At 40.6% G+C, this 25877-nt stretch overlaps 2 protein-coding genes across 2 annotated transcripts; one reads left to right on the forward strand and one right to left on the reverse strand.

Moving 5' to 3' along the window:
• Positions 1–306: 306 nt before the first annotated feature.
• LOC131134324 (extracellular calcium-sensing receptor-like) lies at positions 307–10923 on the reverse strand. Its single transcript, XM_078792970.1, has 10 exons — positions 10799–10923; positions 10435–10735; positions 9552–9638; positions 6896–7003; positions 6651–6817; positions 5148–5610; positions 4841–5071; positions 2834–2957; positions 2291–2763; positions 307–786 (listed from the first exon to the last, which is right to left on the reverse strand). The coding sequence occupies exons 1-10, from the start codon at positions 10921–10923 to the stop codon at positions 352–354; spliced, it is 2514 nt and encodes an 837-aa protein (XP_078649096.1). The 3' UTR covers positions 307–351.
• LOC131134325 (extracellular calcium-sensing receptor-like) lies at positions 2426–25037 on the forward strand. The gene is made up of 7 exons (XM_058079465.2): positions 2426–2615; positions 21260–21359; positions 21439–21730; positions 21808–22602; positions 23115–23336; positions 23407–23530; positions 24124–25037. Exons 2-7 carry the CDS (start codon positions 21271–21273, stop codon positions 25035–25037), a joined length of 2436 nt encoding a protein of 811 aa, XP_057935448.2. The 5' UTR covers positions 2426–2615; positions 21260–21270.
• The last annotated feature ends 840 nt before the right edge of the window (positions 25038–25877 follow it).

Genomic DNA, 25877 nt, shown 5'->3' on the forward strand with positions numbered 1-25877 from the left:
AAAAAGGGTTTTAAAATGTTTTTTACAAATTTTTCTAATTAATATAGTGGGCTGTGAAAACCATTCCAATTCCTATATATCTTGTAAATGTTTGGAGAATAAAACTTTTTTAAAGGCATTTTTAAATTGTATTTCATTATATTTAATTGTATTACAAATTACATGCAATTTTATGGTGCACTGTTGTGGATATCTAAAACTGAATAAACTATTTTGAATATGGATAGGGCAGTGCGACACTACCTGCTGCTGCCACCTAGTGGTGAAAAGTCAATCAATCATTTTTATCATAAAGGTCCAGTATTTTTGTGACGTATTATATATATTTATGATTAGAAAATAGTGCAGTGACTAAGACTTATCAGCTCTGGACATGAGATGTTTTCTGGTGTTCTTCTCAGGCCTGAACAGGATCAAGTAGCACTTTGGTGCAAAGATACATCCAAGCAAGCCATAGCTGGAGGCTAAGATGGCAAACACCTCCGTGACCGTGGAGTACTTTCCTGGGGAGCTAATGTAGGCGGGAATGAAAGCCACCCACACGGCACAGAAGATCAGCATGCTGAAGGTGATGAGGCGGGCCTCGTTGAAATTGTCCGGGAGTTTCCTGGCCAGGAATGCCAGCAGGAGGCAGAGACAGGCCAGCAGGCCGATGTAGCCTAGGACGGAGCCGAAAGCCACGTGGGAGCCCTCGTTGCACAGGAGAATGACCATGGCGCTCTCGCGAGGAATCAGCTTGTGTGGGGTGGGAGGGGCCACAATGAGCCACGCGGTGCAGATGACCACCTGTCCAAAGGTACATTTGTATGAAAGAAAAGCTCAATGCATGGACCCTCACAACTTGGATGGACGTCTGACTGGACTTTCTGTTTTAGGAATAGCAGAGAAAGGAATTGTAAGGGTCTCATTCCATTATTCTAAAACACGTCAATACTGTGAGATGAATATTTCATTTCTTGATTATCAGGCACAATTATGGACCTATTAGGTCAGGTGGTGGGCGGGGTGAGGAAGGTGGACGTCAGAAGGGTTAGACATGTACTGATCTGTTTGTGCTCAACTGCTGTTTTGCTGCCACTTTATCAATAAAAGCTTGTCTGAAGCAAGAGAAATATTTTTCTGAGATTATGACTTTATTATCATAAATGTATGACTTTATTCTTGTAACATTACTCTTTTTTCTCATAGATTTATTTTACTCTTGTAATAGTTGGAGGTTTTTCTCATAAATGTATTCTCATTAATGTTTGCCTTTACTCTCATAACATTTTTTCAACTTATGGTTTTATTCTCATGAATCCATTACTTTATTCTTGTAACATTATAAATTATATATTATTTGTCATATTTTTTCTCATAGATTGATGACCTCATTACTAGTTTTTTCATAGATTTATGACTTTATTATTGTACATTTATTACTTTATTCTTGTAATATTTTGACTTTTTTCCTTGTAAATTTAGTCTAAATTTATGACTTTATTCTCAAAGTATTACAAGTTTTTTTTCTCCTAGATATATGATTTTACTCTCACAAATTCATGATTTTATTCTTGCAATATTGTGAGTTTTTTCTGATAGATTTATGACTTTATTCTCAAAATCTCAGATTACTTATTTTCAGTGTGGCTCTAATACTCCATCGCAATACAATGCAAAAATGACTATTTTTCTTTATAATAGTAAGACATACATATTTTTCTTTTTTTCTGTAAATATGCGACTTTTTCTCATTTGTTTTTTCCATTTCTGCTCTTTTTAGAATGTTGTAACTATTTTAACTTTCTTCTTGTTAATTTTCATCTCACAATTATTATTATTTATTATTGTGCTACTTTATTGGTAGCACTATTTAAAAACATGTATTTTCTTTTCAATATTTTCATTTTATGCTTGTTGTATTTTTTTCCTCACAATAATAACACACAAGTCACATAAACCTCACACATAATTCATAATTCAATTTTTTTTCCCACCAGACTTTTTAATGTTTGTATTTTGACTTCATTCTAAATTACTGCTTAAGTTAAATTATTTTTTAACAGCTATGTGCCGCAGCTCGGTTGCCCCCGTTTTAAGTGTTTTAAGTGCCTATTTTGCCTCTCGCTTTCTCTGAATGGTCTGAACTCCTGTGTTCAGTGCCAATGTTTTTTCTGGTCACATTAAGGTTCTAAAAATGCGGTGACAATTTTACGGTCTAATTGAGAGTTCTCTAGCAGAGTACAGTCTCCACTGTGGTACAAACCAACGTGCATAAGACAAGACTAGCGTAGCATGTAGTCGTCCTCACCTGCACAAGAGTGCAAAAACCAATAATGGCTTTTTGCCTGGCAGGCCCAAACCACCTCATGACTCTGCTACCAGGGAGCGACGCCTTGAAAGCCATCAGCACCACTATCGTCTTCCCTAGTATGCAGGAGATGCAGAGGACGAAGGTGATGCCGAAGGCCGTCTGTCGCAGCATGCAGGACCACGCGGAGGGCCGGCCAATGAAAGTCAGAGAGCAAAGAAAACACAAAGTCAAGGAGAAGAGCAGCAGGAAGCTCAGCTCCGAGTTGTTGGCCCTGACGATGGGTGTAGTTCTGTGGTAGGAGAGGATGAAGACCACGACGCCGGTGCAGAAGGCGCCGATGAGGGATATGGCGGTCAGGGTGATGCCCATGGTGTCACTGAAAGAAAGGAACTCCACCTGCTTGGGGACACAGGCGGTCCTCTCGCCATTGGACCAGAATTCAGGCAAGCAGCGTGCACACTCTATGGCATCTAGCAAGCAGAAATAAAAGCGTGACAGATTTTTGATGTCATGTTGATTTTAGCAAGCAACTTCTCTCACCGGTCTGATTGCTAATCTCCCCAGCTGTACACACCACACAATCATGGCAGCAGATAGGGAAGTTAGGTCTGATGGCCTTGCGGGTGCCTGGAGGACATATGCTGCTGCATACGGACAGGGGGATCTATGCAACGAGTACAACACAAACTACAATGGTTCCTGCACAGTCACATGACAGATGATTCAATAGGTACATCTGCACAATCTAGTCACAAACCATCAACAATCACGTCAGTTTCGAGGTATTTACAGGGCCTGGAACCATTTTTGGGTGAATTCTAACGGGTGCCACAAAACGCCTTTGCTCCCCGTTTCCATTATTGTAATTAAGTCTGAAAATGTTTGGGACTCCAACAAACCACAGAGAGAGCCATTATCCACAAATGGTCAAAACATGGAACAGTGGTCAACCTTCCTAGGAGTGGACAAATGACCCCAAAAGCAGAGCAACGGCTCATCCAAGAGGTCACAAAAGACCTCACAACAGCATCCAAAGAACTCTGTGGTCCAACGAGACAAAATTGTAACTTTTTGGAGGTTGTGTGTCAGAAAAAGAACATCATAGCAACAGTAAAATATGGTGGTGGTAGTGGGAGGACTTGCTGTGATAAATGGAAGCATGAAGTTTGCTGAAGGAGAATGTTCTGCCATCTGTTGGTGACCTCCAGCTGAAACTAAATTAGGTTCTACAGAAGGACAATGATCCAAAAGTAGTTCTTGTTCTAGTAGTTCTAGATAGTTCTTGCATGCCTAGCATGCTCACTGATTGCTTTGTTCTGGATACTTTTGTGGAGTGTATATACTCTGTCCATCCATCCAGCCATGAAATTATACAGTGGTGTGAAAAAGTGTTTGCCCATTACATGTAGCGTAAAAATAAGGCCACATTTCAAAAAAGAACATCATAGCAACAGTAAAATATGGTGGTGGTAGTGTGATGGTCTATGGCTGTTTTGTTGCTTCAGGAGCTGGAAGACTTGCTGTGATAAATGCAAGCATGCAAGCTGAAAGCAACTTGGGTTCTGCGGCAGGACAATGATCCAAAACACACCAGCAAGTCCACCTCTGAATGGCTGAAGAAAAACCAAATGAAGACTTTGGAGTGACCTAGTCCAAGTCCTGACCTGAATCCTATTGAGATGCTGTGGCATGACCGTAAAAAGGCTTCATGCTGGAAAAGCCTCCAATGTGGCTGAATGACAACAGCGCTGTAAGAGACTCATTGCAAGTTATCGCAAACGATTGATTGCAGTTGTTGCTGCTAAGGGTGGCTGAACCACTTATTAGCTTTAGGGGGGGGCAATTACTCATTGTAGCTTTGGATTTGTTTTCTCCCTTGATAATAAAAACTGCATTTTGTGTTATCTTGTGTTGTGTTATGTTTACATTGGTTGGATGATATGAAACATTTAACACTATATTTCACTTTTATGTAACTAAAATGACGTTATGCCAATTTTTGCCCATTTTTGCTGATTTTTCTTGTTATATTTATACCCTCGGGTCGTGCCTTGGACACCTTAGATCAGGGGTGGGCAAATATTTTGACTGGTGGGCCGCATTGAGTTAACAAAATTGTCCGGGGGGGCCATAACATATATTTAACATACACACTATTTTATACTTATAATTTTTCTAGATTTTTTTGGTCTAATTTTATCTGTAAAACTTTTTCAGGAGCACTTTAAACATCAGTCATTTAATATATCATACATTTATTTATATATATATTGTTAATACTATATATATTTTTCTTGTTATTTATTTTCATTTAATTTGTAATTTTTTTTGTTTTTTTTTTACTAAATAAGACGTCCGACTTGTGTTGCCAAATTGTATGTTAAAATTTGAAATACTTAAAAAGCAACAGGCGGGCCGGATTCAATCGCTTAGTGGGCCGCATGTGGCCCCCGGGCCGTAGTTTGCCCACCCCTGCCTTAGATTGTGCAGATTGTTGTGTTTGTAAATAGAAGTATAACTGGGAGAATATTGGATTGAAATATTTACTTGGGTCTGGTTGTCGTTCCATACGATATCCTCTTCCTGGATACGGAGCTTTTGCTGTCCGTTTGTGACGCTTTCATCAAACTTTCCAATAGTGACGAAGTCCATCTCTCCGCTTGGACTCAGCTGCCAGTTGACCAGGTCGTACACGGCTGCGGGGTCACCGTTCGCATCAAATTTGATTTCATCCCCAAAGGAGTTGAAGTATTCCACTTGTTTTATGTAATGAAGCAGCTAAAAGTATAAAAGGGCATTTGTTACATGATGTAAAAAAAAAAAAGGTCTGATTATTTGGTAAAAAAAAAAATACCTGCCATGGCTGTATGCTGTGTGCATCTGGGCATGCCTGTAAAGAAAAAGGCCCTTTCCCTTCCTCACAGCCACTCATGCTCCTCAATGCAAAGGCTATAGCATACACAGCTTTATAAACATTATAGGAGATCCTCAGCTGGGATACATCCGAATAGATATTTGCCACACTCTTTAGGTCTTCATCTCCAGTGCACGGCGGTTTTGCATCATCGCTTTGCTGAGCAACCAAGCTGCATTGGAAAACTTCTTCCCAGAACGGGATCAGAAAAGGATCCTCACGAGCATCAGGGTCGGAGGGATGCAGGCGGAGCAGAAAGTCACGCAGCCCAGGGATGCTTGCTCGGCGTATGGCAAAGCCCATGGATCCCTGCAGGATGGGATGGTACTTTTTGGGGGTGGAGAGGACGGCCGCGGTGCTCCAAGCCTCGCTGGCCAGCCACTGTATCCCAGTCAGGCCTTCCCTGGGAAGAATGGGAAGAAAGATCAATGATCAAAGATTAATGCTTACAATGCTGGAGATGATATTTCATACTATAAAACAGGGGTGTCCAAACTGTGGCCTGGGGGCCATTAGCGGCCCAAATGTTTGTTTATTGACCCACGGCTCATCTTAAAGGTATATATTTTATTTACAAAAAAATTAGCAGTAACTTTGCAACAATGAAGTCAAAATATTAAGCAAAAAGATGTAATCTAGCAATAAACATTTTTAATTTTATGAGAAAATAAAGTTGAAATATTAAACTTTTAATACAATTATGAAAAACAAAGAAAAAGCTCAATAAAGTTAAAATTTAGAAGAAGAAAGTTAGAAATACAAAAAAAGAATTTATGAGAATAAAGTCAAAATAATAACTTAAAGTCGTAATTTAACAGGAAAAATTTTGCAATTTTATAAGAATAGAACACTTCATACGATGAGGAAAATAATGTCATTTTAGTAGCACAGAGAATAAATATTAAAGAAAAACGTCCTGACATTATGAGCAGCACTAAGCAAACTAAGCAAAAATGTTTGGAAACCTTGGAAAAAGAGGTAAAGTTATAATAGTGTGGGAATAAAGTGAAAATATTACAATCATAAGAAGAAAACCTAAAAAAAATATAAGTGAACAAAGTTGTAATATTTGAAACTACAGCAAAAATGGAAACAAACAAAGCAAAGATCAAAGTGAATACTTTGGGTAATATGCCGATATGTGTAACATGACATATCTCCTGTGGTGGAATGAACACATATGTGGGTTGGACAGCATTTTTTTAAGATCGTTTTTTCATGATCAGGGAAAAAAAATGATACCGATATCAACCGATACTGCATATTTATGCTGATATCCCTAATAATAGGCTTTTTCACCTATATGACAAATATTTTTTTCTTGAACGTCTTAGCATATCTTCATGTGTTGCTTTCAAAAATATCAAAGTCGCATCCTTTCATTTTTCCCTGCGTGGCCCTCGCTTTAAAAGGTTTGGACACCCCTGCTGTATAATATCCTGCCTGAGAGCTTCATCAAAGAGCGCTGCTGCGTCCTGTTCCACCGCAAACACGAGTATCACTCTGGCTCTGGAGGAGAGGATTTTGGAAATGATGGAAGAAATTGCAGTCTGCGCCGGATTCTTGGGGATGATTTCATGGAGAGCGACACAAGCGCCTAACTTTCTGACCTGAGAAAACAATACAGGATGATACTGTAGGTGACTGATGATACACAGAGACCTTTACTGGAAAGCATTTTCACTCACCTCATTAGCAAAAATGTTTGCACCACCACGACCATAAGCATCATCGCCTGCGATCACACCTACCCAAGTCCAGCCAAAATGTTTCACCAGTTGTACAAGCGCATCAACCTAAAATAAACACACTTGCACCGTGAACAAAGCATCCAATATCTGCAGTGAGTGTGTTCATGTTTAAAGCAATAATGGTCATTTCTCTTCTTCTCTCTCAGAAACATTTATATATTGAATGATGAGCCCCCACCTCCCAGCGACACACTATAGGCCAGGGGTGGGTGAACTGCAGCCCATGGGCCACATCAGGTCCGCCAAGCATCGTAACCCCCACCACGGGCATTTCCAAATTCTCTTGACATTGAAACTGTTGCATAATGACATTCTGGGCTATAGTGGCAGGCATGAGTCGCCACAGTATTCTGAAAAGTAGTCTAAAATCAATTCTAAAATCAAATACTTTTAATACTTCAGCCATTTGAAGCGGTGTTTGTCTGAGACGTCAATATTCTTAAAGTAGTTTTAAAATAATATATCATTTATTTGAATGGTTTTACTTGTTTGCTTATTTTCTTTTTTATTGTTCATTCATTTTCTACCGCTTATCCTCACGATACAATGTTCACATATTTTATCTGTGATCGGCTGGCGACCAGTCCAGGGTGTACCCCGCCTCTCGCCCAAAGTCAGCTGGGGTAGGCTCCAGCTACCCCTTGTCCTCTGTTTTTCTCTTGTTGTAGATTACCTTGGCTATATTGTAACATAAAGAATGTGGACATACAGTGCATCCGGAAAGTATTCACAGCGCTTCACTTTTTCTACATTTTGTCATGTTACAGCCTCATTCCAAACTGTATTAAATTAATCTCTTACCTCAAAATTCTACACAAAATACTCCATTATGACAATGTGAAAAAAAGTTTTTTTTGACATGTTTTGAATTTATTAAAAATAGAAAACAAAAAAATCACATTTACATAAGTATTCACAGCCTTTGCCATGAAGCTCAAAATTGAGCTCAGGTGCATCTTTTTTCCACTGATCATCCTTGAGATCTTTCTACAGCTTAATTGGAGTCCACCTGCAGTAAATTCAGTTGATTGGACATGATTTGGAAATATAATAACTGTCTATTTAAGGTCCCACAGTTGACTGTGCATGTCAGAGCACAAACACCAAGCATGTCTGTAGACCTGCGAGACAGGATTGTCTTGAGGCACAAATCTGGGGAAGGATACAGAAAAATTTCTGCTGCTTTGAAGGTCCCAATGAGCACAGTGGCCTCCATTATTTCTAAATGGAAGACGTTTGGAACCACCAGGACTCTTCCTAGAGCTGGCCGGCCTTCTAAACTGAGCGATCGGGGAAGAAGGGAGGTGACCAAGGCCCCGATGGTCACTCTGTCAGAGCTCCAGCGTTCCTCTGTGGAGAGAGGAGAGCCTTCCAGAAGGACAACCATCTCTGCAGCAATCCACCAATCAGGCCTGTATGGTAGAGTGGCCAGACGAAAGCCACTCCTTAGTAAAAGGAACATGGCAGCCCATCTGGAATTTGCCAAAAAGCACCTGAATGACTCTCAGACCATGAGAAACAAAATTCTCTGGTCTGATGGCTTTCGTCTGGCCACTCTACCATACAGGCCTGATTGGTGGATTGCTGCAGAGATGGTTGTCCTTCTGGAAGGCTCTCCTCTCTCCACAGAGGAACGCTGGAGCTCTGACAGAGTGACAGAGTATGACCTTATATAGACAGTTATTATATTTCCAAATCATGTCCAATCAACTGAATTTACTGCAGGTGGACTCCAATTAAGCTGTAGAAAGATCTCAAGGATGATCAGTGGAAAAAAGATGCACCTGAGCTCAATTTTGAGCTTCATGGCAAAGGCTGTGAATACTTATGTAAATGTGATTTTTTTGTTTTCTATTTTTAATAAATTCAAAAAAAGTAAAAAAAAAAACTTTTTCACATTGTCATAATGGAGGATTTTGTGTAGAATTTTGAGGTAAGAGATTAATTTAATACAATTTGGAATGAGGCTGTAACATGACAAAATGTAGAAAAAGTGAAGCGCTGTGAATACTTTCCGGATGCACTGTAGAATGTGTAGCATAGGATGTGAATGAGCATTAGGCGATGCTGTTTTGTGTTAAAATCCGGCCTTTTTTTAGTCCCAAAAATTTTCAGCATAAATTTCAAGCATTAAAAATGGCTAAATCAACTAAAATATAAGCCATTAAGAAGTTGACTGTGTTCAGTGCAGGTTTAAATTCCAGTATCTCGAAGCATGTACAGTAATAATAACAATAACAACACAAACCACTGTTGCAGCCATAATCCACGACAATGCTGGAACACCAACATCACTTCCTGTTCGCCACCCAATCAGCTCCCCTCATAGCACCGGTTTATTTATGTTTTAAATGACTTATTTTCTCTGATCATACCTACTATATTGCATATTCAATGTAAGGGTGACTATATGGGTGTTATTTCATAAATAAAGGGCTCTAATAATGTAAAAAAAACACGCAGGTTTTCTATGCTACAAGTACTCAAATACTTTACTTTAATTAATTAATTAATATTGATAAACAAGGGATGACTGTACCTTTCTTTTGCCCTCAGAGAGCCAAATAAAGTTGAATGACTTTGCTGCACTCACCTGGAAGAAGTCGCTGGGCATGGTCCGTAGGAAAGCAGGAAAGTCTTTTTTGTCACTAAGGCAAGCACAGCTAGAAAAGTAGCTAACCTGAATGAGAAAACACACAAAAATTATGCCAGAAAGAACGAAAGGAGTTGTACTGGTGATGGTGGTTCTGTATTCATTTAGTACTTTTAATTTGATGTTGTTCCTGTCATAGTTTTATAAAGTTTAGATAGCTCGCTGCTAATGCTATTTACATCCATTCTCGTCTTTAGCTATGGGTCACACGGACACAAGCCCCCAAATAGCTGTCCTCAGTAATGCCTGTCATCAACTAGCAGCTTGTAACACAAATTGTATTAAAAGTTAAAGCAAGAAATCAGAGGAGAGAAACCTCGCATTAAAAAAACACTGGCATGCCAAGGTAAAGCTAAAAAAATAACTTGAAAAATACCATCATTGCTTCAGTAACTTCTTGTTTCTCTCCGGCAGGCGATGTAATCCATGAAAACGACAGTAGATTAAAAAAATTCTGGTCTGCCGGGGTTTTGTGAAGCTAAAATTAGCAATGAAAATTTAATTTCTGCACAATATTTGCTCCCGCTTGAAGCGCCATTGTAACCGCTGCATTTCCTCAAACTACGGTGTGGGCCGAGGGTCAATTGCGCATCAAAAAAATAGTGCCGTTAAAGGGAACTTTCATTATAATGGATTAGCTTTGACATCCCAAGTATCGTGACAATAAAAGGCATTTTTCATTCTAATTCTCTTATTTCTATTTCAAAAGGAAAGTGTACATTTGTATTGGGATGTCGTTTATATTTAAATTGTTGCACACTTTTGGCAATAAAGCAGTCCAAAATTGTGCAGCACATCCTACCCCACCATTATATGGTCTCACCTGAGGCACATGGAAGACTCCCAAGAAGAGGGCCACTACCAGAGACTGGGTGGAGCCCCCGTCCCCGATCACAGCAGGTACGCCCCCTCTGCAGCTGCTTTGATACACCCCACTTTCAGCCACTGATGTGTTCTCACTGGCCATCAGCTCCATTGCAGCTTTGAGAGCCTGGTGAGGGGTACTGCACGAATCATAGATCTTATATCCCAAAGTGACATTAGGAAGGAGTCTGCCCTCCCTGTTAATCTCCTCGATGGCAAAGATCATGGTCTGCATCCAGCGGAATGTCCGGAAGTTGAATCTGGGGTGAAAAACGATTCAGGCAAACATGAATGTCATTGGTTTCACATCATCACATGATTACCTGCTGCATTGTGTGGGTGGGGGCTTGAGGGTAAAGGTCAGATGAGGCTCCATAACCATATCGTGAAGGGAGAAGAGTCCCCCCAAGACAATATCCCCCTTTTTCTCCAGCGCCGGCAGGGTCATAGAACCTTGGATGACGTCACAATGTTGCTTCTGGTTTTGGTGGGATTGGTGGGGCAACAACATTACCCCCCATAAGATGCTCCATAGTATAAGTTCTGTCCTCCCACAGGATAGACTGGTCTTCATCCATACCTGCAACATATCGTCTTAAAAAGTCTTCATAACAAAAAAAATGTTTGCCAAAAACTAGACTATATATCAAAGACTGTAACAAAATCTTCAGTGGAAACCTTCCACAGCGCCAAAGTGTGATGTTTCACCAGTCTGAAGCCTTTATAGCTTAATATACACCGACTAGCCCCCTGTCACATATCATCAATGTCAAATTCAGCAGATTTCCCCTGAGTCGATGATCGATGGAAAAGGAAACCTCTGCTGCAAAGTAAATAACAACCATAACAAGGAAACACTTTGACCAAACGGAGAAGAGACATTAGCGGTGTCATGTCGCCATGTCATGCCTGAGCAGGTCTAACTCAACCTTCAGTGATCGGAAGAGACAGGTGGACACACACACGGCACACATGCATGCATGCACGTGCAAGTCCATATTAGCATGAGCGTGGGAAACCTTGCGAAAAACACTCAAATCAAATAATAGCCAAAACCATCAATTAAACACACTAATCTCAAGGAGACCATTTTGGTATACCTACAGAAGTAATGGGACATACACCTTCCAAAAGGTTCAACTTTTGTCTGGTCAGACCGCAAAGTATTTTCCCAAAGGTCTTGGAGATTATCAAGATGTTTTCTGGCCAAATTGAGACAAGCCTTAATGTTCTTTTTGTTCAGCAGTGGTTTTGGTCTTGGAACTCAGCCATGCAGGCCTTTTTTGCCCAGTTTCTTTCTTATAGTGGAGTCATGAACACTGACCTTAACTGATGCAAGTGAGGCCTGCAGTTATTTGCATGTTATTGGGGGGTCTTTTGTGACCTCTTGCTATTGTGGGGTCTTTTGTGACCTCTTAGATGAGTTGCTGTTGCTCTCTAGGGGTCATTTTGGTTTGCTGGCCACTCCTGGGAAGGTTCACCGCTGTTCCTTGTTTTTCGTGGATTTGTGGATAATGGCTCTCACTGTGGTTGGCTGGAGTCCCAAAGCTTTAGAACCTTTCCCACACTGATAGATCTCATTTACTTTCTTTTAACACTTATTCCTCAATTTCTTTAGATCTTGGCATGATGCGTAGCTTCAGAGGATCTTTGGTCTACTTCACTTTGTCAAACAGGTCCTATTTAAGAGATTTCTCAATTGAGAAGAGGTGTGACAGTAACTAGACAAAATTGTACTCAGGTGTAATAAACCACAGATCATCAGGGGAGGTCTGCTTCTTATTGTTGGTCAGTAATGTGGTTGATCGGCAGATTAAAAGGGCATTGTTCATATTTGATGTCATTTATTTATTCTTCACAGTATTATTTATTATTTATTATTATATGGGAGCCAGGCAACAACATTTCGTTGGCAATTCTATCCATCCATCCATCCATCCATCCATCTATCTATCTATGGGTTGCCCTGTACAGTGGAACCGCTAAAGTCAAGTGAAAGACAAGTTCCAACCAAGTTCAATTTTGGGAACGCTATGCCTCCAAAGATGCAAATCCTCAGGTGGAACCGCCATCCGAAAAAGCTCGGCTTAAATGCAGAGTGGAAAACGTGACAATTTTTATAGAACCAGGAAGACAAATTACTACAAGTACTTTTGTTTTCATTCATTTTCATCCTTTTGATCATGGTAGACCTGGAGCCTGTCCAAGCTGAGGCAAAATAATGTCTAATAATCTTCATTCATTTTGACTTTACTGTAACTTTAGGTACACTTGATTTCCTGACTATAATTCTGCCTCTAGAAGATAATAATGCTGAGTTATGATTGACACTGTCAGAGAGGTATTTACTGGAGTGGATACAGTCCTAGCATGTCCAACATGCACAAACACAACTGTGATTGTTGTCTACGAAGAGATTACAGGGATCAGATGTGGGGTTGCCTTGGGATCGGGATGTTTTGAATTCGAATCAGCCAGTCAGCGGCAACAACAATCAGCTGGACCGGACCAGCACACACTTGGGAGGCACTTAAATGTGTTATTGTGTCTGTGGAGTCACAACAGACCTGCCAGTTGACTTTACTCCCAGCAGGCCGAGGGGCAGACGGGCAAGCAAAGACAAGGAAGAGTTTCCAATGAGATTGAGGCGAGCCCGAGGCTGGGATTTGCGGGCTCACCTGGTGTGGTGGGGGAAATTAATTATTTTTAGGTTTTAATGAAAGGCCTGCTCACCTCGTTCTAAACAAGAACTAATTGGCTGGCTTGGGTTTTTCCAATAACAACTTGCAAACTAAGTAATATGCTGTATAATCTTATAAATAATCTCATAAAAAGGAAAGCTTATGTTTACAGTGAATGTTCATGTAAATGTGTGTTTTTATTTAGTTGTATCCCTCATAGAAGTAATCAAATAAGGCAAATGTCTTTAAAACTATTTAAGTACATTGGTGTATAACAAACGGAACAAAATGTATGTATTTTAGATATTTAGTTAAGAGGAAATTACTGATAATCCATTCATCCATCTTGCATGCTGCTTCTTCTCATTTACGTAGGTCAAGGTCAATCACATCCATCATAATGTACAAATACAGTCACACCTGTGGACCCTTTAGAGCAGGGGTGCCCAAATTTCCCAAGGTGAGGGTAAGATGTAGATGGACCGGTAAATTGAGAGCTTTGCTTTCGGCTGAGCTCCCTTTTCTCCACCACAGACCGATGCTGATGCCCCATCACTGCAGACGCCCCAGGCCATGGGCTTTGGGAGATACTTCAGCTTCTACGCAGTGAGTACGGCCAGATGAAGTGGGTCGTCATCTGCCTGGGGAGGTGTTCAGGACACGTCTGACTGGTAAGAGGCCTCAAGGAAGACCCATCACAGGTTGGAGAGACTACGTCTATGGATTCGCCAGGGGGAGCTGGACGAAGTAGCCAAGGAGAAGGATGCCTGGGCTTTCTTGCTTAGGCTGCTACCCCCACAACTCGCCTCCGGATAAGTGGAAGAAGATGGAAGGATGGCGTCCACGCTTTCTCCACTGTGGGATGCATACAAAATCAAAGGATGCTGGGGGCCATTTTGATATAAAAGGCCAAAAAATACATTTATTGTATTTAAAGTCAAGCCTTTGTCTTATGATGTACGATATATATTTAATCCGATATAATTATATTTTAAAATGCATCTAGGTTTTAACCTATTTAATAAAATTTTGACACAGAATAAAAAGGGGGAAAAAACTCTTTCTGATTTATTTAAAAAAATACTTCAAATATTTCATTTCTTTGTCTGAATGATTCCCAGTGCATGGTTGTGTTGGCTTTATCCTTTCAGTCATGAGCGTTAGCCATTTCTGTAAGCCCCGCCCCTTCCATTTGTTTCAGCCAATCAGCTTTCTGTCTGCTGTTGCCGTCTCCTCTGCAGGTTAGTTGTGCATTTCCGGTTTATCACATCAGCTTTATCCACCATAAACGGACCCATTATTGGTTAAATAGTCCAAAATATGTCATATAAAACAGATAGATTACTTGTTTTAACGTTTAATTTTACAATATTTGGTCGTCTTCCTTTTATATACTCTCATATATTCCTTCCCGGGTTTATTTTAGCACATTTCACAAATCTACGTATATAGTATAACAAAATGAGTAGTACATATATTTACTCAGAACAATAAATTGCTGTTCACCATGTTTGTTATTTTTACCTCTAAAAACGCTTTATCAGTCATTTGTGTATAAGTAGCTAAAACTAGACGTGAAGTGTATGCAGGCTTACCGTTTAAATTCTACTTGTTTATACATCAATTAAATGGATGGAGAGTTGTGTTTTTTCTAAAAAAAAAAAAAATCAGGAATTATAGAAAAGAATCAATCAAACTGTATAAATGTATATGGATGATTCTTGCTATTACCGACTGTATTCCCCATGAGAAGCACAGTAGCTGTTACACAATGTAGCCAGAAGGTGGCACTGTAGACCATCACATGGGAGGAATGCAATATTGGATTCAGGGCACATATTATTCAAAAACAAACACAATTAAATTCAATATAGCAAAAAAATGGTGAAATATTGGCTGTTGGATGTTCTATGTACTCAGCGTTTGTCAAAGTTTTGACCTTGTGTTTTTCAGGTATCTTGTTGATGAAGAAATGACTCCCTTGTACTCCTTTCTATGGGGTTGTGTTAACAGTATCATGTGTTCAATACATGATAGAAAGATAGATATTTGATTCATCACCAAGATGATTCAAACAGGTCATCGCCACACTGAAGTAAAAGATCACTAATGCTACCACTGAGGCAAAGCTTTAGCAAACATGGCAGGAAATCAGTACATTCGCCATTTTGTGGTTCCAAGTTCAAGACGTCTCTCTATCAAAACTCTTTTCAAAATAAAGAAATGAACGAATAATCTCTGTTTTGTCGTGGACTGAAAAAAAACTGCAATATCAAATTTTGCACATTTCTGGCCTAAATGAAGCATTTTCAAGCATTCATTCATTCATTCATTCATTTTCTCACAAAGGTCACAGGGGTGCTGGAGCCTATCCCAGCTGTCTTCAGGCGAGAGGCGGGGTACACCTGAAGAAAACTCACACGTGCACGGGGAGAACATGCAAACTCCACACAGAGATGGCCGAGGGTGGAATTGAACTCTGGTGCATTTTCAAGCATAAAAGGGCTAAATGGAGGATCGGACAAATATCAGGCATTCAGGAGATGCATTCATAGATGTGATATGGAACTGTGGAAATGTGAATTGATTATGTGACACATTCCATTGTAACCTGATGGATGTTCAAATGAAATAAAATTAAACCATGTGTAGTTTTCCTAACTGGTCACTAGGTGTCAGTATAGATAGATAGATAGATAGATAGATAGATAGATAGATAGATAGATAGATAGATAGATAGATAGATAGACTTTCTTTATTGTCATTGCACAATAATACAGTACACTGTTCAGAAATAAAACCACAAAGAACTAGATTTTGTCTTAAATTCTTTTATTATGTCTACTATATTGGGTAATATACATGTAAAGATGACCATATGAGTGTTTTTGATACTATAAATGCAATTTTTTTTATTTATTAATAGGAAGTCCTACTTACCTACAATATTAACCAATTATCCATGATAAACAAGGGATTACTGTATAGCTACAATATATTAAGATTAAGATTAAGATATGCCTTTTTGGCCTATCCTGGTGTTCCCAAGCCGGTTGAGAGAAATAGTCCCTCCAAAGTGTCCCAGGTTTTCCTCAAAGCCAGTCAGTTGTGTCCTAAAGACAATTTGGAGTACTCCGAGTATCTCCGGGATGACAGTGCTTCACCCACAATCTTGTCTTTTCCAAGGAATGTAGATCCAGCGGTAAATTGAGAGATTTACCTTTCGGCTCAGCTCCCTCTTGGTACACTGCCCATTTCCGAGCGAGAATCTCGGACTCAGCCTTGGAGATAATGATTCTCATCCCGGCTGCTTCACACTCGGCTATGAACCGATATAGATAGTTGTAGGTCACGGCTCAATGAGACCAGCAGGACCACATCATCTAGAAATACTGTTCATAGAATTAAGAACAGAATCGGTCACACAGAACAACCCTGATTTGACTATTAATTTGCTTTTGTAAAAGAAAATATGAAGACTGATATATAAAATATGAGACTTTATGGACACATGTACAGTATATTGAATATTGTGCAAAATATAGTTGTTGGTTATATTTGTCCCTCACATGACGCACAAACAGCTTTCAGTATGATGCAGGTTTACACCAATAAACTAGACTATCATATTTTTTTCTAATTTTCTGAAACTTTCAGGCATTGTTTGGCTATAGGCCTAACGAGCAAGACAACTATTGTTTACGTACGGTATCAGAAGTTCATGAGTGCTTGTTGTTGTGTAAACATCAAGGTCAAGTCTCTCTTCAAAAATCTCCTTGGAGAGGGGCTCATGTTGCAATCAGCTTGTAACAGAAAGCAAAAGGCACGAAACCCCAGAGGGAGTCTCGCTTTGTGTTAGTGTGTGTGTGTGTGTGTAGGTGAAAGAACCTCAGGTGTAAGTCAAGGTCAGGCCTGAGGCACCAGACCTTGTTCCCATCCCACGTGGCCGACCCTCAGGAGAGCCCTGATCTGTTTGATCCACTGACATTAGCCTTACGTTCTTTTTTTAATTAAACTGGGCCCTAAGAGGAAGCTCGTCAATGGAAAACAACAACATTAAATTAAATATGACACGGCCCAATGCCTTCCTTAATCAGTTGTGTGCAAGAGTTTATTTTGATCACTTGTCAAAAGTGGAAGTCTAATCCTCTTATCCAGATGCAAAACTCAGCAAATGAATGAGACAGTGATGATGACATTATCACGGACAAATATGAATATAACTGTGCCAACATTTTGAGTAAGTAATTTATTGCAAACAAACATTCAAGTGAAATAGGCCGTCCATCAGCTGATCTCCGTTGCAGCATTCTGCAAGATAGAGATCCCTGTCATGGGCTCACACTAGCACCGTGCTGCTCTCTGGCGGCCGTAGATGCCGCAGACGCTGGAGCACTCTCTGGTCAAGGGGGGCTGGATCAGGACCGGAGACACAACGGATTCAGCGTGAGCCTGGCATCATTCAACGCTCTCGTCAAATATTCTCATTTTTAGTGCTACGTTTGTGGTGTTTTGTGCAGTTAAAATGAATGTTTGTGCTGCTCTTGTTTTTGAGTTATTACAGTTTATCACATAGGTCAACCAAAGGTCACCCAGCCTCTTACATGGTCAAAATGAAACCAAAGCACTCTCATTTTTTAGTGCTAGGTTAGTGCTGTTTTGTGCAGTTAAAATGATTATTTTTACTGTTTTTTTTGTTTTGTTTTTTTTTTAGCTATTATTGATTTAAGTTTTGGCCTATTGCAAAATCAGCCCCCGGACATGCTTGTAATTCAACCAAAATATTCTAATATTTTCATGCTAGGTTAGTTATTATTAGTTATTATAACAGTTCATTCATTCATTTTCTACCGCTTTTTCCTCACGAGGGTCGCAGGGAGTGCTGGAGCCTATCCCAGCTGTCTTTTTGGGCGAGAGGCGGGGTACACCCTGGACTGGTCGCCAGCCAATCACAGGACACATATAGACAAACAACCATTCACACTCACATTCATACCTATGGACAATTTGGAGTCTCCAATTAACCTAGCATGTTTTTGGAATGTGGGAGGAAACCGGAGTACCCGGAGAAAACCCACGCATGCACGGGGAGAACATGCAAACTCCACACAGAGATGACCTCCTAGCTGTGAGGTCTGCGCGCTAACCACTCGACCGCCATGCCGTTCCGAAATGAAACCAGAGCAATCAAATTTTTTAGTGCTAGGTTAGTGCTGTTTTGTGCAGTTAAAATGATTATTTTTGCTGTTTTGTTTTTTTTTTTATTGATCTATTATTGATTTAAGTTTTGGCCTATTGCAAAATCAGCCCCCGAACATGCTTGTAATTCAACCAAAATATTCTAATATTTTCGTGCTAGTTTAGTTTTTATTAGTTATTATTAAAGTTGATTTTATTAATTGTTAATAACTCCAAAACAAAAACAGCATAAATGTTTATTTTAACTGCACAAAATAGCACAAACGTAGCACTAAAAATGTTTATTATTTTGATTTCATTCGGAGTGGGAGGCAGGTTGACCTTTGGTTGACCTATGTAAGAAACTATAATAAATCAATAACAAAAGCAGCACAAACGTTCATTTTAGCTGCACAAAACAGCACAAACGTAGCACTAAAAAAAAATCATTTTAGGTAATTTTAGTTTCATTCCGAGCATGTCAGGGGCTGGTCGACTTTTGGTTGACCTTCGTAAGAAACTATAATAACTCAAAAATGAAAGCAGCACAAACATAGCACAAAAAATGAGACTATTTGACCAGAGTTTTGACTGAGGTGGGGGTGCAACTTCACTGAGGTGGATAGTGGGAATGCAGGGCGGCAGGGTCTCAGCAGGTAAAGCAGGCTGGCCGGAAACCGGAAGGTTGGTGGTTCACACTTCACCCACTTTTCCTCCATTGCTGTCCAACAGGTCTATGAATAACAACCAATGTTAGGTGGTGGTCAGAGAGACGCAAACTGACTGGGTTGAGGCCTCCACTTCTCTGGCCACGTCCATTTTAGGGTCATCAAAACCGGTCTCTGCTAGCTGTTTATGTGAGCGCAGCCCCCGTGAGTTGTCTTTTTACGATTTGCCATCCCACTTCTGACACCAGCATGTTGCGGGTGGCTCTAAACGCTCGGTTTCAGAGTTTTTTTTTCTAACACCATGTGATGTCACAGGGAGCCTGACTTCCTTATATGGGCGGGACAGGGTATGCCTGCCCTCCTCCCTGCTTAGCAGCACTCTTTTGTCGAAAATTTCACCGTGTTAGCACAGAGCAATGGCTTCCAGGAAATGTTTGTTTGGGTGTAAGGGAAAGCCAACTTGCCTAAAGAGGCAAGCATCTCAAGTGACATGAGAAAAATCATCATATTATGAGAAACAAACCTAACAAAGGAAAGTTGCATAAGTGTTGGGGAAAAGTCATAAAATTACAAAAACAAAATCTATGATGATTTGATGATTTGATGAAGACGAAGTTAGATACCGTCTGACAGAATGTGATGACCAAAGGTTTCTATTGTGAAGGCCGGAAATGCTGTGTGTAGCATGTCATCAATCGCTCGCCAATATCATTGGCTGAGTGTGCCAATGCCATCTGTTGGCCAATATTATGGGCATCCTTGAGATATAACCGCTTTAGGCTTACCTCAGTAATAGACATCAATTAATATACGCACATTGGACAATTATTTGGTACCTGTTTTAACTGTCTTCACAATATATGATTATACCCAGTTTTATTTCGGACATGAATTTGTTTCACAATGAGCTTTGTATTTTGGACACAGCTCTCTGTTTGGTCTCATTAGATGTAGTGCGGGTGTACCTAATGAGGTGTCCGGACATTGTAAGGTTGTACTACAGTGCTTTCCTGAAACCAAATGCTTTGTATGTCTACAGGTTACAGGTGATCACAATGGTATGTCAGAGAATGGCTGTCTTTACTGTTATAAATAAATAGAATAGCATGCTTCTTGACAGAGCAAAATAATTGGTAATGGTAATGGTAATGGTAATGGTAATGGTAATGGTAATGGTAATGGTAATGGTAATGGTAATGGTTTTATTTCATTTGAACATGCATCAGATTACAATTGAATGCATCACATAATCAGTTCACAGTTCCACATGTCCAAAAGGAGTAGGAAGAAGCAAAGCTTATTAAATCCTACCCCTCCATCTGGTACTTTTACAATCAGTAACTGTTACATTTGTTCACTTCCTGCTTTCCTAATATAGTTAGTTAATGTTTTTTTTGTTTTTTAATTTTATTTTTGTCCCGTACCGAAGTACTCGGTGATATGACCATCCAATGCCATAATGGGTACCATAGTAAGTGTCAATATAGTGATATGTATAGCACATCATGACTGGTTCAAGACTCTTCATCCTTGTATTTAGCAAACATCAACTGCTTGTATTGTTTCTTGAATTGGCTCATCGTTGTGCATTGTTTGAGGGTCTTACTCAATCCATTCCATAGTTTGATTCCACATACTGAAATGCTATGGCTTTTTAACGTAGTCCTAGCATAGAAGTGTTTCAAATTTAGTTATTCTTTCAGATCATATTTCTCCTCTCTTGTAGAGAAGTATTGGATGACATTTTTAGGTAATTGGTTTTTTTTAGCCTTATGCATTATTTTAGCTGTTTGAAGATGAACTATATCAGTAAGTTTAAGTATTTGTGATTTTAGAAATAAGGAGTTAGTATGTTCTCTGTAGAACATACTAGAAATTATATCGGTTAATTATATTGTTTAAATAAACAAATGCACATTCCAAACACAAATGGACGTCTTTTTTTTTTTTTTTTATAAAAGCTGTGGCCCCAACATCCATATCTTTGGGCATATCCCTCCTCTGGCCCCACCTTACAGACTGATTGTACGCTGCTCTCCAACATATAAAAAACACTGAGAGCTCCTGATTCACATTAATGGTCCTGTCATGTCACTCTGTGGTTTGGCCTCATGCTCAGACACTATGACGTCCACACACAGGTGGGCAGAGCAGGGTTGGGTACTTCTACACCTATTGCTAGTAGCGTCCTTCTCTCGGGCCGAGCAGCCGATCTGCAGGCGCAGAGGAAATACTGAGGACCCTCAGCTGTTTAAAGACGGGGACATCATGTTGGGGGGCATCTTTTCTCTCCACAGCAGCTGGAACGACCGAAAGGATACTTACACGCATGAGCCACCTCCACTGCAATGCACCAGGTAAATTATAGCAAAGACATTTCATTGTGTTTGAATACTACATTTCATGCATAAAGCTGCTTACCACTGTCTGCACCAGGTTGAATTTTAGGGGGTTCCAGTTTACCCAGGCGATGCTCTTTGCTATCGAGGAGATCAACAACAGCACGGACCTGCTACCCGGCGTCACTCTGGGCTACAAAACCTACGATTCCTGTGGCTCCATTTCTAGAGGGGTGAGAGTCGCACTTGCTTTAGCCAATGGGGACAGAGACGGTCCTTTGGAGGAGCCCTGCACCAGACCAGCCCAAGTACAGGCCATTGTGGGAGAGACGTCTTCATCTCCCTGCATGGCTATAGCCACTGCAATCGGACCCTTCCATATCCCGCTGGTGGGTTAGAGTGGATGAAATGTACAGACTATGGTTATCTAATAATGTAAACAATGACTTGTACTCTTTTCCTGCAGATCAGCCACTTTGCCACCTGTGCTTGTCTCAGCGATAAAGCCAAATACCCATCTTTCCTCAGAACAATACCCAGTGATTACTACCAAAGTAGAGCCCTGGCGCAGTTAGTCAAGTACTTTGGGTGGACCTGGGTGGGAGCTATTAGAACCAATGATGATTATGGCAATAACGGAATGGCGACATTCACAGCGACTGCCCAACAGCTTGGTATCTGTCTAGAGTACTCTGTGTCTTTCTTTAGGACTGATCCACCAGACAAAATACAAAACATAATAGATATCATTAAGGCTTCTACTTCCAAAGTGATTGTCACTTTCCTCTCCCATATGGACTTGGATGTACTAATACACCAATTATCTCATCACAACCTGACTGGCTATCAGTGGGTCGGCACCGAGGGGTGGATCTTTGATTCCCAAACTGCAGCTATGGATCGGCATCACATCCTAGATGGAGCCATCGGCCTGTCCATCCCCAAAGCACACGTCAGCGGCATGAGGGAGTTTATACTGGACATCAAACCGCTCAAGTTCTCGGGGGATGATACGTTCAGGAAATTCTGGGAGACATTATTCAACTGTCAGCTCAAGCAAACAAACTCATCCTCCGCCACTCGGAGGGAGTGTAGTGGTTTTGAGGACCTGAGCAGCATTCAAAACAGCTTCACTGATATGTCACTCATGCCCATATTTAACAACGTCTATAAGGCGGTGTACACTGTGGCCCATGCCCTTCATGGTGTTCTTGGCTGTAACACAACATGTAACACAAAGGTGCAGCTGGAGCCATTCACGGTAAGTCATGGTAATGGTAATGGTAATGGTAATGGTAATGGTAATGGTAATGGTAATGGTAATGGTAATGGTTTTATTTCATTAGAACATGCATCAGATTACAATTGAATGCATCACATGATCAGTTCACAGTTCCACATGTCCAAAAGGAGTAGGAAGAAGCAAAGCTTATTAAATCCTACCCCTCCATCTGCTACTTTTACAATCAGTAACTCTTACATTTGTTCACTTTCTGCTTTCCTAATATAGTTTAAGGGGTTTTTTTGTAATTTTTTTGTATTTTTTTTTCCCCATACAGAAGTACAAGGTGATATGACCATACAATGACATAATGGGTATCATAGTAACTGTCAATATAATGGTATGTATAGCCCATCATGACTGATTCAAGACTCTTGATATGGTCATATCACCTCGTACTTCAGTACGGGACAAAAAATATTGTACATACCAATGTGTGAAAATCTGATTTTTAATCTACATAACATCAATATGTACTGTATCTTGCTTAGATTTTACAGCAAATGAAGAAGATTCGTTTCAAAACAAAGGAAGGAGACGAGGTTTACTTCAATGAAAATGGAGATCCAACAGCCAAGTATGAAATTATAAACTGGCAGCCCACAGAGACGGGAGTCGTCACATTTGTCACCGTTGGTCACTATGACGCATCTGCACACAAACAGCTGACTTTGCAGACTAAGTCTCTGGTTTGGGCACGGAAATCTCAAAAGGTAAGCCGTAGTGCAACAAGCAACGTTGACAGTAGTTAGTAGAATTAAGTCATTATTTTTAACCGTGCAGGTGCCTGTGTCAGTGTGTAGCGAGAAGTGTCACCCAGGCACACGCAAGGTTCTGCAGAAAGGAAAACCCGTCTGCTGTTATGACTGTGTGAGGTGTGCAGAGGGAGAATTTAGCAACACAACAGGTACTCAAACTGATTGCATACATGAAAATGACAACAAAAACCCACAAAAAATGATGAGAAATAAACTCACAAGACTATATATCAGGCTTAATTGTAAAATCTAATCATATGCTGCAGCTGTAAATTGTTTTTTTATGACATCACCGTCAGCAATGTAGTGCATCAGTGGTGACTTACCACACATGTCGTCCCTTGAGCCCAATTGTGGTCTGATTTTGGGGTAAGTGATTGGGGTTACATAATTAGAGTTTAGCCTCTCAAAACAATATGCGCTCCAAAGAGTATTTCATTTGCATGACAAAAATGCCTCCTCGAAAAAAATCTTACTCACAAAATCGCTTGGCCTTACTTTTTTTGACATCATATTAATGCGCCAATGACTAACCAGAACTACTTTTCTCATCAATCGACTAGAAGTGCGCATTCTTGTATATGTAATGAACACACACGTAAACAAGATGGCCGCAATGCTCCATTATGGAACTGCTTGCATCGGAGTGCTAACATCTGCAATATTAGATGCAGGCTGAATAATTTGATACTGATTTTATTGCTGATATCAGTTATCCACTAATCTTATACTGTATTTGCAGATTCCGTCACATGCAAGCGATGCCATCCTGAGTTCTGGTCAAATGGGAAGAGAGACGCCTGCATGAGGAAGAATGCAGAATTCCTGTCCTACAAGGAAGTCATGGGAGTTGTCCTCACCACGGCGTCTTTATTGGGCTCGGGCATGACTGCTGCTGTGGCTTGTGTTTTCTTTAAATATAGAAAAACGCCAATCATCAGGGCCAACAACTCAGAGTTGAGCTTCCTGCTGCTGTTCTCCTTGACCTTGTGCTTTCTGTGCTCCTTGACCTTCATCGGCCAGCCAACTCAGTGGTCCTGCATGCTGCGGCACACGGCTTTCGGCATCACATTCGTGCTTTGCATCTCTTGTATACTGGGAAAGACTATAGTGGTGCTGATGGCCTTCAGGGCCACACTACCTGACAGTAATGTCATGAAGTGGTTTGGGCCTCTTCAGCAGAGGCTGAGTGTTCTGGTTTTTACTCTCATACAAGTCATCATATGCATCCTTTGGCTCACAATAGCTCCTCCCTTTCCGTTTAAGAATATCAAGGAGTTTAAGGATAAAATCATCTTGGAGTGTGCTGTGGGTTCAGCTGTGGGATTCTGGGCTGTTCTTGGCTACATTGGTCTTTTGGCCATGTTGTGCTTCATTCTGGCCTTTCTGGCCCGGAAGCTGCCCGATAATTTTAATGAAGCCAAACTGATCACGTTCAGCATGCTGATATTTTCTGTAGTGTGGATTGCTTTCATCCCTGCTTACGTCAGCTCCCCTGGTAAGTTCAGTGTTGCAGTGGAAATCTTTGCAATACTGGCCTCCAGTTTTGGATTGCTTATTTGCATATTTATACCTAAATGTTATATTATACTAATGCAACCTGAGAAGAACACAAAAAAGCACATGATGAGTAAAGGGACACTAAAATCCTTATGAATAATTTTCAAAACACCTTTGGTCATGGTTTTATTTCATTTGAACATGCATCAGAATACAATTGAGTACATCACATAATCAGTTCTTTGTTTCGATTTAGAGAAGATGATGCCCTTTTTTTATTTTTCTCCTTCATTCATTCATTCTCTACTGCTTATCCTCCCGAGGGTCGTGGGGGTGCTGGAGCCTATCCCAGCTGTCTTCAGGCGAGAGGTGGGGCACACCCTGGACTGGTCGCCAGCCAATCACACGGCACATAGTATAGACAAACAACCATTCACACTCACATTCATACCTATGGACAATTTGGAGTCGCCAATTAACCTAGCATGTTTTTGGAATGTGGGAGGAAACCGGAGTCCCCGGAGAAAACCCACGCATGCACGAGGAGAACATGCAAACTCCACACATCTCTGTGTGGAGGGTGGAATTGAACCCTGGTCTCCTAGCTGTGAGGTCTGTGCGCTAACCACTCATCCGCCGTGCAGAGAAAACCCACGCATGCACGAGGAGAACATGCAAACTCCACACAGAGATGGCCGAGGGTGGAATTGAACCCTGGTCTCCTAGCTGTGAGGTCTGCGCGCTAACCACTCAACCGCCGTGATTCTCCTTTAATCTTAATTAGTCTTCTTACGAAGATACTTTTTGAGAATGGCTTGTTCTGTTCCAGCTAGCTCCAAAAAGGCATGTTCAGATGTATATGAGATGTACCAAAAGAAATAATGTGAACTGGCAGGCCCAACATCTGCCTCACAAAAGGATAGAAGTTAGGCTAACTGGAAAAGGAAACCACTCCAACCTCACATGTTCATCCACGGAAAATAATACACACCATAG

Source organism: Doryrhamphus excisus, linkage group LG8, assembly GCF_037039965.1.
Source record: "Doryrhamphus excisus strain RoL-2023G ecotype Guam linkage group LG8, RoL_Dexc_Guam_v1.1, whole genome shotgun sequence".
Classification (NCBI taxonomy): Eukaryota; Metazoa; Chordata; class Actinopteri; order Syngnathiformes; family Syngnathidae; genus Doryrhamphus; species Doryrhamphus excisus.